This window comes from Aristolochia californica, unplaced genomic scaffold, assembly GCF_029961685.1.
Source record: "Aristolochia californica isolate CCGP_79_NKW_82.1479 unplaced genomic scaffold, dmAriCali1.0.hap1 SCAF_12, whole genome shotgun sequence".
Taxonomy (NCBI): Eukaryota; Viridiplantae; Streptophyta; class Magnoliopsida; order Piperales; family Aristolochiaceae; genus Aristolochia; species Aristolochia californica.
In genome coordinates this window covers 18,773,169-18,787,916 of record NW_027181793.1, presented here as the reverse complement: position 1 = coordinate 18,787,916, position 14,748 = coordinate 18,773,169, and the positions used below count along the sequence as shown (strand labels likewise).

The 14,748-nt window shown below is 37.4% G+C and overlaps 1 protein-coding gene across 1 annotated transcript in view; it reads left to right on the top strand.

Annotated features, from left to right (window-relative positions):
- LOC137946425 (uncharacterized) overlaps positions 1 to 14,541 on the top strand; it is a 31,015-nt gene extending 16,474 nt beyond the window's left edge. Inside the window, exons 7-12 of the mRNA XM_068792706.1 lie at positions 3,455 to 3,521; positions 10,655 to 10,705; positions 10,917 to 10,969; positions 12,516 to 12,726; positions 13,383 to 13,553; positions 14,066 to 14,541. Of these exons, the coding sequence (XP_068648807.1) occupies positions 3,455 to 3,521; positions 10,655 to 10,705; positions 10,917 to 10,969; positions 12,516 to 12,726; positions 13,383 to 13,553; positions 14,066 to 14,125 (613 nt within the window). The 3' untranslated portion in view covers positions 14,126 to 14,541. The remainder of the gene's footprint in view (positions 1 to 3,454; positions 3,522 to 10,654; positions 10,706 to 10,916; positions 10,970 to 12,515; positions 12,727 to 13,382; positions 13,554 to 14,065) is intronic.
- Positions 14,542 to 14,748: the final 207 nt, after the last annotated feature.

The following is a 14,748-nucleotide window of genomic DNA, read 5'->3' as shown; positions in this document are numbered from 1 at the left end:
TTAAGATATTCCAAACCATTGTCAGTACGAAGTACATGAACACATGCACCAAATTAATTTTTTATTTCATTGAAAAATTTGAGGAATACATCAAATACTTCGGACTTCTCCTGTAGGAGATACACCCAAGTGACTCTACTGAATTCATCAATGAACGACACAAAATACTTAAAATCAAATGGGCTGGGAACCCGACATGGACCCCATACATCAGAGTAGACTAATTCAAACAACTTGGTGCTTTGACTAGAACTAACTGGAAAACTGGAGCGATGATGCTTTCCCAGCTGACAGGATTCGCAATCAAATAAAATATCGGTTGGCAGAGAAGGAAAAGACTGACGCAATTTAGCTGGTGAGGGATGTCCCAAGCGTAGATGCCACAAGTAAGAAGAATTTTTAGTAGTGAGAGCTACAACTCGAGAAACGGATACATTATCCAGCATGTAAAGCCCTCCCTTCTCATGTCCTGAACCAATCGTCCTCTTCGTCTGCAAGTCCCGGAAAACAGAAGAAGTAGGATAAAAGGTTACTGAACAGTTTAAGGATTTAGTTATATGACTCACAAACAAGAGATTAACTAGAAACTTTGGAACAAATAAAATAGAATCTAAGGATATATGTGGAGTAGTGTGAACTATATCCTCTCCCTGAATGGGAGAGGTGGATCCATCAGCTAAAGTTACTCGACGATATGAATGAGATGGACTAATAGATTGAAATAGAGAGGGCATACTTGACATGCGTGTAGAGGCTCCTGAATCAATGATCCAAGAGGGGGGAATGAGACACATTTAGTGCATTCATACCTGTACTAGCCATCGTGGCACTTGCTGAGGAAGAAGGAGGAATCTCAGTAGTTTGAGAAGCAGTAGATGAAACAGTCAGTTCACCCAATCGCTGTAATAACTGCTGAATTTCCTCATACGATCTAGTGTGTGAGGAGGCGTCCTTATCTGTGACTATAGAATTGGCCCAGGTAGGTTTACTAAATTTGTCCTAGTATTTCTCAGAAATATGATTAGTCCTACCACAATAAACACATTTTCGATCCCCCGATCATTTCAGCCACAACCACGGATTGTGTAAGAGTGACCTCTACCTCTATTATTACCACCATGAAATTGACCGTTGGGCTTACCAGTTGAAGATTGAAGGTTACGAGCAGCTGCTTCTGAGAGGGCTCCACCTGACTCATTCTTATTTACAATTGCACCTTCAGCTCGAACAACTCTGTTAAAAGCTTGCTCAAGAGTGGTCACATCCTCATTAACCAACAATTGGGCTCTAATAGCATTATACTCATGCCCCAAACCATCCAAAAACCGGGTTACTTGAATCTGATTTTCTTTCTTATGGATGTCTTCAACATTTTTAGTAAAAGGATGGAATGTACTAATCTCCTGTAGTACTCCCCTCATCTCAGTGAAATAATCTGTCACTGATCTACCTCCACGCTTCATATTAAAGAACTTCACATATAACTCATAGATCCTTGATAAATTACTTTCTTGAGACAAAATGGAAGCCAATGCAGTCCACGTTGCCTTAGCAGTATTGCAACTCAAAATCTGATTACTAAATCTAGATTCCATACTATTGACCAACCAGGTCATTACTAAATTATCTTCTGCCACCCAATCTTCAGTAACAGGTACCGGGGGATCATCATTTATATATTTTACCATTCTTCTAGCCCTCAAATACATCAAAACTGATCTAGACCAGTTTACATAATTCGATCCATTCAACCGGATTGTAGTTATCTGAATAAACTGAGAGAATTTCATATCTGAGCTCTCAACAGTCCTTTGGACAGCAACCCGTGTGCTGGAATCAGCCATTAAATATCACCAAACACCACAATTTAGTACACTGGAGCGTCAATTAACCAAAGGGAAGCACTTTCCCCAAATTTCAATATTTGCGTAGTCAAGTGGGCCCCACACCGAATTCAATTAGGGCAATGCAGCACCCAATTCATTCAATTTAGAACCAATAGTAATCAATTCCAGTAATTGAGACCATAAATCAATGAAAGAATGATCTAATTGCAAGAAATCAAGATGGCGTAGGCTATATGGATGATGCTGCAAGCATTAGGTTGACGACGCAGACAGATTTGAGAAATTTCCTCAAATTGGGATCATTAAACACTTCTAAATCCCAACATTTAGTCAAATAGAAGCAGTAATCATTAGCCAATAGCCAATAGGCTAAGATAGGAAGAAAAAGGGAAAAAAATGAAAATTTTACCCTACCAGTCCAGAAATGTGGGGAAAACCTTCAAGGAGATTGCCAAAAATGGAGAGAATATCCACAAAATCTAAAGAAACTTGCCCAAGACTTGAGTTATAGCTCTGATACCATGTTAAATTTGGTTGAAGGCCCTATCCCAAAATGACTAGCCAACTTAGGAAACCTCTTTACCAACTAATAAACTTAATATCTTTGTACTCATTAATCTATGTGGGACTATTCCTTAACACTTATTAAGCTAGAGAGGGCATCCTTGTAATTTTAAGGGAGGAAACTTAAGTGACATTTTGTAAGGGAAGGGGGTGGTTGGGTTTAGTGTACTAATTTTAAAACCTCTCCCACACTTCAGTTATGAATTTTGAATGAAAGTTGCTGCCTTTTCCTCTTCAATCTCAATTCCGTTAGGGTTTAGGTTGGATTAAGAAACTCTAGGGCATAATGACAGTGATTCTTTTTAGGACAGGGTTTAGTTTTGAAGTGCAAACTTGGTCTTTTAGGTGTGTTTTCATTCCATGTTGGCATCACGTGGCCTTATATTCTTCATGTCTTTGGTTAAGTTGTTGGTAAAACAGTTTGCTAGTTTATTGTTGTACATGTTCTTCACGTCTTAGGCTAATTTGTCTGAGAATGAGAGTTGTGCATGGGAAAATAGTTCCACAGTGGTTTGGGTTTCAAAGGACCCTATGCTTGTTAGTTAGGAAGTGAACTCCCTAACTATGACTAGTCATTTTGGCGGTGAATGCGTCCAACTTTAACAATTCTTTGGAGGGTATTTTTGTCTTTTTATGAGTCAAAGTTGACTGTCTATTTTCAGAGACGGGGTCTGGAGGCATTTTGGTGATATTACTAGGGCATATAGGTAATTTTGGTATTACAATGGTATATATGCAATTTTGGTATTACAAGGGTTTGTAGGCATTAGCTTGAAACTCAGGGGTATGCAGATAATTTGCTTTATTTTTGGGGTATATAGGCAATTAACCCTTTCTTCAATTTAGAAAATCTGGCTCTTGCATATTGCTGTGGTGTGTACACTGAGTAAAATGTAATTAGATCCTTATGCCTGAAAAAGACCCGTTTTGCAATTTTTCCCTCTCTCACTCATTCACTCATTCACTCACTCATTCACTCACTCAAGTTTCCTTGAGTATGCAAATTTTGCTGCTTATTATAACGTATGTAATTTGTTTTTCAGTTTTAATGAGTTCTTGATGGACCTGAAGCAAAATAAACGGAAAAATATTCGTCAAGAACGCAAAAAGGTAGGCTAGTCTTAGCACTTTACTGCTCTATTATTTGACCTGTACTAATATAGTCTGGTAAAAGATATGGAGTTTCTTGCCTTCATACAGCTAATAATTAATACTGGGATGACTGTTTACTGGTTATTAGTGTGCCTCAGCATGTGGGTTGATCAACGGCCATCTGAAAAGGCTAACCAAATCCATTGGTGTAGGTGAACACTATTTTTTGTTCAAATACGAGGCTCAAGGTACAGCATCATTGAAAAAAGATGCTATTAGGTTACTAGAGGAACAATGGTATGGCATAGGAAGAATTAAGAAAGCAATAAAACTAATTTGCACTTATGACTATTTGGAACAAATTCAAAACAACTTGTCATTGGATTTGCACTTGATATTAGAAGGGATTTTCAAAATTATGCATGATAAATTGTCAAATACTCTAGAACCTTATTTATTTTTTGTTTTTGCAAATGGTGAGAATTTCTGGAGTAGAATGTATAACACTTTAGGTTTAACAGTCAGAAAATACAGCAAATGAGGATATTAATCAACATCAAACTGGAAAGAAAGTTCTCCAATTTCTTTCTTTCCTAAAGAACCCGAACAACAAGCAGAAAATGAAGCTTGCCAAAGAAGCTTACCCTCTTTCGATAATGAACTATTAAGGATTTGATTTATTAAATCTGGAAACATTAGAGGGAATTAAATCGAGTACTCAAACTTTTTTCAAAAACACTCCAAACAAGTCTAGTGAGTGGGCAGTAAATGAAAAAAAATGATATTCAATTTCTAATATAAAATTGCAAAATTTACAGTGAACGTTATCAACAATTTGCCCTCCTTTGCAAGCTGGTGTGTTGTCTGAGCAGAACCTTATTAAATTCAAACAGAACAAGGTGCTCTTCTTAGGAGAATGAGGCCTTCTCTTACCAACTTTTTCTTAGAAACTTACTAAAACTAGCACTCCTTCCATACAACTATGCTAACTTAAATTAACCTTACTCCTTTCAAATAGTGAGTACTTGGCCAGCCGAACTCCTATTAAAAGCTACTAATTAGGGTTTCATGTCTCAGATTTGGGACCCATATGGGACACTGAAAAGCTGGGATGTGTTTTTTGATACTAGATACGGAAAGATGACTTGGATACTTGGTGACTGAAATTAAATGATAATAGATGTCTATGCTCATCAGATCATTTCAAAAAAAAAAAATATTGTATGAAATGGCTTAGTGAACACACATGCTTCTAAGAAGCACTAGGAAACATCTGTGTTACTGTACCAAGCCAAATTGGACATGACTCATCAATAGATGTATGATGAACATTACGAAACTCTTAATGACACAAAGGACAAGTATGAAGACCTAGTAGCAGACTCAGAGTAAGAAACTCTTAATAGAATGATACTGGTATGGAATATAAACTCCTAATTGCTTTAAAAAATTAATTTTTGAAAAGACACTTTCTAAAGTCGTAAACTTCTAAGAAAATAAAAATACTGAAGTAGGAACTCCACGGCACTAGCAGCATTAAGCCATCTTGGGGGGAAAGCCCATGGCTATGGTCCACTCATGAGTCACACCCAGATCTGATGATTGCTCTAGTTGACAGAAAAAATGTAATTTAGAGGTGAAATGCTTTATATTTGTTTTGCTTGATAATATATCTATATCTATTTCTATATCTATATCCATATGTATTTATCTATCTAGCTATCTATCCATCTATCTATCTATATGTGTGTATATATATAGATGTAAAATGGTGCAAATACTGGAACAATGGAGCTTGGTGAATTGGTTTTATCTTCAAAGCAGATAAAACTTAAGAAGTGTTAAAATTGAGCCAAATAGTCCCAAAATGAAGAACCAAATTTAGGAGGTTTTGTCCCAACTAATAGAATGCAGTACATCGTAATATTGAACAGTTATGTTACAATTTTTTCTAACTCGAGAAGAGAAAGAGAGAAACTTAGCAAGGTGGAGGGAGTTGCTGAGAGGAAAGAGGTAGGAAGAGAGCGTAAGCCTTGGAGATGCTAGAGACACAAAAGAGACATAAACAAGTTTTAGGGTTTTCAATGCTATCCCATGTCCGTTGAATTCTCTTATAGATAGATTACTATAGATTACAATTCAAGGTAATTAACTCCTAGACAATTTCTAATTAAAGAGCCTACTTAAAACGAAACCCCTCTTAAGAGAGAACGCCTACTTACTTGCTCCTATTTGGTGCCTACTACATTTTTCCTATATGACTAATTTAGCCCTTTAACTATCTATTAGTGTTCAATATCCCATTACACCCCCAATCTACCATTATGACTAAATAACTAAAGTACAAGGAAACTGAATAGAAAGAAATTTGACTTTCTTATTTTAGATTCAAATTCTTAAAATAAAAAGTATTAAATTGGAATGTCTAGGCTTATATTTTTTTTAAAAAAAGGAATGTCTATAAGCTGCAGCTTCTTATTTCCTAGTAGAAAAACCAAAATAAAGGCATCTTACTGTACCTGGTAGTTTTAACTAAGAAGTAATCTGTTGTTTTTGTTTTTTTGAAAACCTGTTGTTTTTGTTGAAAGCATCACTTAAGTTAGCAACTACTTGTCTAGTTAAAAGGCTTCAATTAGAAAGTTTATTTCAAGTCGAAAGTTAAGAAATTAAGAAGAAAAGTAGGTTAAGGAAGAAAGAAAGAAGCACACCTCTTTGTTGCAAAACTATGGGAGAGAAATTTGGTCATTTGTTGATCTCTCACCTCTTCTTTCATTAAATATCTAATAAAGATATTACAAACTGTCTAGAGTGCTCCATATATCTTCTTTCAAGTACATAATTTCTATGACAAAAATACCCCCTAGAGCAAAATTATACTTGACACTCTACGGACTCGAGTACTCTAATCTATAATTACCAGAAAGTTCTCATGGATAGACATTAGTTACTTCAGCACTTCCCCTCATGTTGGAGCACAGTTATCAAACAACCCTAGCTTGCTACAAAAGATACTAAACTGTTATTTGCAAGGCCTTAGTGAAGAAGTCTCCTAGTCGAACTTTAGAGTGGACGTACAGAGTTATAATATTTTCACTCATCATAGCTTCTTGATTAAAGTGGTAATCCACTTCAATGTGCTTGGTCCCTTCATGAAACATTGGATTATTGACAATAATATTGCCTACGTAATCGTCACAACATATCATCATAGTTTCTTGATTGTCAAACCAATTAACCCACATAAGTTCACATGCTGTATGACACATATATTTGTATCTGGCATCGGTACTTGCTACCATCGTTTGTTTTTTACTTTCCCACACAACAAGGTTACTGCCCAAAAAATTGCAATAAACAATAGTTGTCCATTTATTAGTCTCCACTATAATCAACATCCAAGAAACAAGTAATGTCAAGATGATTGTGAGATTTATATAGTAACCGTAGTTCAGAAGTTCTTTTCAAATACCTTAACATTCGGTGCACAGCATCTAAATGAGTTTGTGTTATAGATTCCATAAATTGACTCACCACACTTACTACACAAGCAATATCAGTTCTAATGACAGTGTTATACCAACTAGCCAATGATTCTGTGTCTTGTCTCTTGGGTGATGGATTCTGCTCTGCATGCAAATTTGCATGTATAGACATAGGTGTTTCCAATGGTTTGGTACCAAGCAAACCTTTTTCTATCAGCAAATTTGTCAAATACTTCTTTGGGACAGTGTAATGACAATTCAATGCTGAGAAATATTTTATTGGTCATAAGTCCTTAAGTCTGAAAGTTTACTTCAAAAAAACTTTGATGTCCTCAATTTCCTGCACATCATTGCCTAAGAATATAACACCATCTATGTGGACAATTAGTATAGCCACACCAAATTTTTCTCCTGAAGACAAACAGATAATGTTCTACATGACATTTGTTACAAGCAAAGGCCGTTACTGCTTTACTAAATTTATCAAACTACTCTTGGGAACATTGTTTTAGACCATATATGGCCCTTTTTAGACAACACACCTTAACGTTCTCCCTCTAAGTAGCAAATTTAAGAGGTTGCTCCATATAAATTCTTCAATTATATCTCCATATAACCTAAGGCCGTTTGGTCTAGTGGTATTTTCTTTACATCAGGTGCGTCAGGTCGCGAGTTCGAATCGCACCACGCCCCTCTCAAAAAAAAAAAAATTATATCTCCATATAAGAAGGAAGCTTTGACATCGAGTTGCTGAAAGGGTCACCTCGAATTTTTATCTTTTTGAAATAGTGCTGAGAATTATATTAACAAGAGAAAATTACATCAGAGCGGGGACATCCCAAACAGTGAGAGATTGGAGGGAGGTCCTAGATTTATCTAATTTATCGGCAAAAGAATTTGGCGATCTGATTACATGGTTCCAAGCGCATGAAATAGCAGATAGAATGTTATAAATGGAATGCAAGGTAGGCCTGTGGTGCCAAGGGGGTGAGGCCAAATCCGATCCCCAGCTAATAATGACAGTAGAGTCACCTTCAATGAGTAAATGCCTGGATAGCCATTCCTTGAAGATATTCAAACTGTGGAGGAGAGCAAAGATTTCAGTGGTGGTAGAGTCAGCAAGCCCCAGAGGTCCCGCATAGGACAAGATAGCCTCACCTGAGGAGTTGCAGAATATGCCCCCAAAGCCAATCGGACCCAGGCATCCAAGGCACTTCCGTCAAAGTTCAGCTTGATACTGTTCGGAGGAGGGGGGACTATTTAACCGTGCCAAGTGTCTTGGATGGCCCGCTATGTGGATGAGGATACGCCAAACACCTCTTAGAGAGCAAAGAATTCATGACGAGAGTGAAGCTAGCTGGTGATAAGACCCACAACCAGCTCGATAGAACGATCAACACTGCTGGACTTGTGATTAAAACGCCTGTTGTTGCGCTCTTATCAAATGCACCAGGGCACATGGGCAAGACATGCATATAAAAGGATCTTGCCAAGCTTGGGGAGAGGGGTGCTTCTTACCATCCGGATAGTTCCAATTACGTCTTGCGGAAGGGCAAGCTGAAGATTGATTTTATGGAAGACTTTCGTCCAGACTTTCCAAGAATAGCTGCAATGAATGAGGAAATGCTGGACCGACTCGTTGCAAGTATCATAGAGAGGTCAGACTGCATTAGGGCTTGAAAAACCTTGCCTGTGGAGATTTTCGGCAATAAAAATCTTCCCTCTAATCTCCTGGTCACAATTTATCAGTCGGTAGCATTTTAGTCATCTTTGCAGCGTCTCCCGTTAGCACAATGGCAGTTGAAACAATTGTCCTTGTTGTGGCGTCCTTCTTTGTCATGGTGTCGATGACGCCCTGTCGAGAAATGCTGGTCGAAAAGGCAACTCGAGTTGTTGTCTTCAGCGGGCCATCCACACAGGAGTCCGGTTTCACCAGTCATCGAGACTCCACGATTGGTGGGAGATCGCTGTGCTGGAGCTCAGCGGAGGCATTGTCGTCGGGAGACAGAAGGTAGAAGCCAGAGCCAGTTGCGACAGAGGCGTATCCCGTCGTAGACACTAGCACCAATGTCGTTCCGCTCGCAGACCCGGTCGCCGCGTCGGGAGCCATCTTTCCCATCAATTTATAGGGCCACCTCAAATTAACAACAACAGAAATTAAGATTCTAATGGAGCTGAGATGAGCCACAAGAGCGAAGGTTTCTAGGTAATTTATCCCTTAAGTTAAGAGTACATCCTTTGTCAACTAACCTGACTTTTTAGTGCTAAATGAATCTATCTTATTAATGATTATATCTTATTTTTTACGGTTAACACCCATCAACAACTACCTACCTCAGCCCCTTCAGCTGGGCCACCCAACACGTTTGTCAAGACTGTAAAGCTAGCATCTCCTCCTTCATAGCACTTCTCCATTGTGGTTTTCCATAGCATCCTGGTATGACTTCAGAATAGATGCCGTAGACATGGATGAGACAAAGGACGTAAACATAGAGGATAATAAAATGGAACAAATTTGGCAATGGGATATCTTGTGGATGATCTTACCCCTTCTTTGACGGCAAAGGAAGATCAAGATCTGAAACATCTTGATGAGATGGATCTCCTGGTGAAGTCATGATTGAGGTGGAAGACCTGCTCATGTATCTGCTGAATTTGTCTGCATCTTCTGCTTCTTGTACACTTCCAGTGGTTTTTGTAGTGATGTGTCTATCACAGGTACTTCAGAAACTGGAATTGGAAGAAGGATAGAGGAAGGCCAAACTCAACAATATCCATACCAGAATCAAGGCACACTTTAAAAAAAACTGACATCGGTTGAGACAAAGACTTTCTGGGTGAGTGGATGACAACACCTCTCTGTTTTTTATGAGAGTAGCCAAAGAAGATTCACTTAATAAATCATGTGGATAACTTGTCTAGGGACTGCCAAAAGAGATGAATGAACGGTACTTAAAAAAAAACTGAGGAAGAGGAAAGAGAGATAAGGTGGCCTGTAGTACCTGAATTGGTAGTTGACCCTACAGAATTGAAGATGGGATTCTATTAATCAAGTAACAAGCTGTCAAAACTGCTTCCCCCCAAAACTGTTTGGAACTTGCAATTGAAACAAAAGAGTATGAAGCACATCTAACAAGCGGTGGCTTTTCCTTTATACTACCCTATTTTCTTGTATAGATTGGAACTAGAAGTGTATTATTACATTCCATGTGAAGATAAAACTTAAAAAACTACTTGCTTATGTATTCCAAAGCATTATCCGATCCAAGTGAACAAATGTTAACACCAAATTGAGCTTTTCTTCCATGAACCTAATTTGGTGATGGGACTTTAATGTGTATGTTTTGTGATCTTGTTGTTTAATACCCTCTTGGGTTAGACTTTGTAGAACAACAGATCTTTGGAACAAAGTAAACCTTTTTGTTCACATAGTGCATGAGAAGTATGCAATTGATTTGCCCCATGTCAGATACACTCATGTATGTATATCACTATTCTTTATAAATAAATTGCATCTATCACATTTTTGTCATGTTTATGGTATGATTCTATTTCAATACTTGGAGGAGAAGGCGTCTTAGTATCTTGTAAACTGAATATTTCCTTTAAAAAATTACTTGATATATCATTGCAGACAGAGTGATATATGAATATTTATGACGAACACAGATTTCAGCTCAAAATTTAACAATGAAGCGACTCCGTGGAGATGAGATAAAGGTATGGCCAAGCAAATCTTTGTGCTGCTGAAGGCTACTTAGACAATTTTATGTACTCCTCTGTCATCATCATAGAGTAAATGGAGGTATTGCACTGTTTTTTGTGGGTCATGCAGCTTCCTTTGGAATATGATCTTTGCTCTCCTCTGTTGTTAAAATATGCTGTAGTCTAGCACCGGTTCTTATCAGAATCCATTATGGTTTCATGGCAGGCCAGACATTGGGATTCCTTCTACAAGTTCTACCGCAGTACAACAGATAACAAGTGTGGTTTGATTTCTTTGTATATATTTTTATTTTTCTCAGTTCACCATTTTTCATTTTTTTCAAAATGACACCATTCCTGTGGCATTAAAAGAAAAAAAAATCAAGTTTCGTGAAATTGTTTGTACATAGTCATTTGGATTTATCTTTTAGGCCTTTTTCACTTGCTAACCACTGTGTTTGTCAACTAAGAAGTATCCTTGGTTTCTTAACGTGAAAAGACATTGATGAGGATAATTTTCAAGGAAGACATGTTTTTGCAAGTTAAATTGTGTGGAAAAATCACATATTATAGAATACAAATTCCATTTTTACTTTTTTCAGCTATCTGCTTCTTTATGTTTCATACTGAAAAGAGAAAAAGGTTGCAGTTTCCTATAAACTAAGCGAATGTATGCACTATAAGTCAAGGTTGTTTGAACAAGTCCTTAGCAGTAATCATGTTCGGTTTTACAGAAGTTGCTATTTTTGCATGACAATTCATAGGGAATCCCAGTGCATAGTTGAGAAATTACCTGTGTTTAGGCTATTTTTTTCTTCTTGTTCTATCATTTAAAAAAAGAGGAAAAGTTCTTGTTTGTAATTCCAAATTCGTGGGATAATGGGTATTATGGACTTGCCATATTCCTTCCTCCCTAGCTTCCTTCTTATCCATCTGTATGTTCTGGAAGCTAGTTGTCATCTCTTCCCTCTATTACTGTTTTTCCTCAATGTTTTTGGGTAAAAAGGTCCACTAGTTTATAGTTGTACATGTGCTCTATGTCTTAGGTTAGTTGTCTGAGATTGAAACTTGTTGTGTATGGAAGAATAGTCTCACATTGATTTGGGCTTAGATCCATGTTTATTTCTTTGAAAGAGGCCACCTAACTTTGGTTAGTCATTTTGGGAGGAAGCAGCCCAACTTTAACATGATATCATTGACAACTCAAGCCTGTATTTATAGTCTATGTTGCCTCTGTTCTCGTTGCCTCGTGCAAATATGTGCTATGTCTTGAGTGTTATTGGTTTAGGCTTGGATATGAGGTAAAGTGTTGGGAGGTAAAAAATTCCTCTAATCAATAGTTGCATATGTATCTCAGGTTAGCTGTATGAGAGTGAAAGTTTCTGTGCACGGAAGAATAGTCTTACATAGGTTTGGGCTTGAAATGATCCTATGTTTGTAAGTTTGAAAAATGATTCCCAACTTCAGCTAGTCAGTTTGGGAGGCATTGACCCAATTTTATCAATCAGTCAGGCTGCCTTTAGTTGAGTTTGAATCATAGTTTTTTGGAGGACCTTTCAGCAGGGTTTGATGGGGTGTTAAGAGTTATTAAGCTGCTTCTTTTCTTCTCTGGTCCTGGGCAAATTTAACTCAAGTGAAGCTGAGATCAAAGCCCTTGTTTATGCTGCCAAGCTCTACTCTCACTGTTTTTCCTCCTTTAATTTTGGCTATCCTCTGTAAATGGATTAGGGGAACTCTCACCTTGGAGGCTGAAGAAAGTTCAATGCTTGTTATCCGCTTTACGTCATTACTGAAATTTCCTAATGGCACTGCCACTTTATGTTAGGTGGGGAAGAGCTTTCTTAACAAATGAATTTTTTCACAATATGGGGTCAAAGATGGGTGATCAAGTCCTACTTGTACTTGCTGAAGATGGAGATGAACTTGTTGCTGGAGCTCTTAACCTTGTTGGAGGTGATACTTTATACGGACGGCTATGGGGATGCCTGCCAGATGCTTATTACCCAAGTTTACATTTTGAAGCCTGTTATTACCAGGTTACTATGAAACTTTTACCTCTTTGGATCAGGTCAAGTAAACTTAATTTGCTGAGAAATAAATATTTCCTGCCATGGGGTGTTAGAATTGGTAGACCTCTATCTCAAAATCCACATTTTTTAATGTTAGGCATTTTAATTTCAAGCAACAGGCATGTCCTTAGGCAGTTGACTTTGAATAAACAACTAATGTTGTCTTGTCATTGAGATTAGTGAACAAAAAGCCTTTCACTAGTGGGACCTCAAATTCTGTGGATTTGATGTTTCTTGAACAAGGCAGAAAACAAGATCGATGGAAGTGCTCAGAAAAGAGAGTTCAATCTAAGTTAAAAAAATAAAAAAAAGAAAAGAAAGGGAAAACAAATAAAAAATGGAAAACAAAGGTCAGCCATGCAATGAAGCTGGCAAATGAGAAAGCAAATGGTTGGGGAGTGCTCCTCTGCTCATATCATGCAAACAACTTATTCACTGGAGCCATCCAATGTGAAAGATTGTTTACATGCCATTTCATTTATGGTAAAGCTTATGAGTTACATTGTGAAAGTAAGATACAAATAAAGTTATTGAAGCTTGAAGGTCCATCTAAACCTCATTGTATTTTAAAAAATTTATTGGAAACAATTTTGTGTAGGCTTCTTATATATTGCCATTTCCAGGCTATTGAAGCAGCTATTGAATTAAACTTGAAAAGAGTAGAGGCTGGAGCTCAAGGGGAACATAAAATTCAAAGAGGTTACCTCCCTGTGACAACGTACAGTTCCCACTACATTCTTGATGGTGGCTTTGGGAAGGCCATAGAGGAGTTTTTGGTGCGTGAGACAGATCAGGTATTAATTTTGATGTTTTATATTCTTGTTGGACATGCTTGAAAAATAGGTGGTCTTTTTAAGGGATGTTATTGTTTGTTGGCAACAGCATATTGTTGGAAGTGGTACAAATATTTTCCTGAATATTGCAGTAAATTAAAAATGGGAAGTGCAGGTTGTGAAATTATTTTTAGTTGTGTTATGATAAGTATTACGTAAAGATGAATGATAAGATTGAACTGAGACAAGAATCTAAAAAATTTAAATACGAAATTCTCTTCTGTGGTTTTTGGTCTTTGCCTCAAGATCATATTGGGAAACAATAAGAGGGCTTCTGCTGGTTTATAGCATAGCCCCGTCTGCGGTCAGTTAAATTCTTTTGAATACGGAATGGTAAGTAAGAATATAGCTTGTGGTTATGGATGAAAGCATGATATACGATGGTGCTTGGATATGGGAGTTTACTAATGGAAAAAGACCTGCAGTAGATGTTTATTCCTCGTTTCCTACAGCCTTTCATTTTATATTTGCAGATGAAGCTTGTCATGAAATTGCTGCATGATTCAGGACCCTTCAAAGAAGGCATACAGTAAGATTTGATTAAAACTACTTTTACTTTTCTCAAGTTTGTACATACAAATCGGAGAAGCACAACATGTTCACTCCCAAGTGAAATCGTTGTACTATGAAAAGCTCTATTTGTATACTTAAATTCAGTGACGTGTACATTGATTTGATTGCAATTGACAATTCTCATCGACTGCTGATTACTTTAAGCTATGTTTTATTTTAGAAGTAATCAGATAATGTATTCTCCCAAAGCGTTGTGTTTGAAAGCAGAGGTTCTGGTTTGACTGATCCACCTAAGTGTTCATCGAGAGTGTGGAGAAGACTTAGAACCTTGGCAGCCAATCAGCAATATGTAGCTTCACTTTGGCTGGTTGGCAGCATTCTAGTATAATCCCTTCAGTAATGTAGTCTAGGTTTTGTTGATAACCTAGTATCGCTCTTTTGGACAACAACTTTGTATTGTTTCTTTGATATTATATTACAACTTCTGGTGTTAACTTGGTATCTCCTGAGTCTTGAGGTTGTATCAAGTAGAAACTGTAAAGTGGTATTGCTGAAACCTGGAACATTACATCCTCTGTAATCTCGTATTGATCCGAATTGCAGCGTGATATTACAAATAACTGTTAACTTAGTATCATCCAAA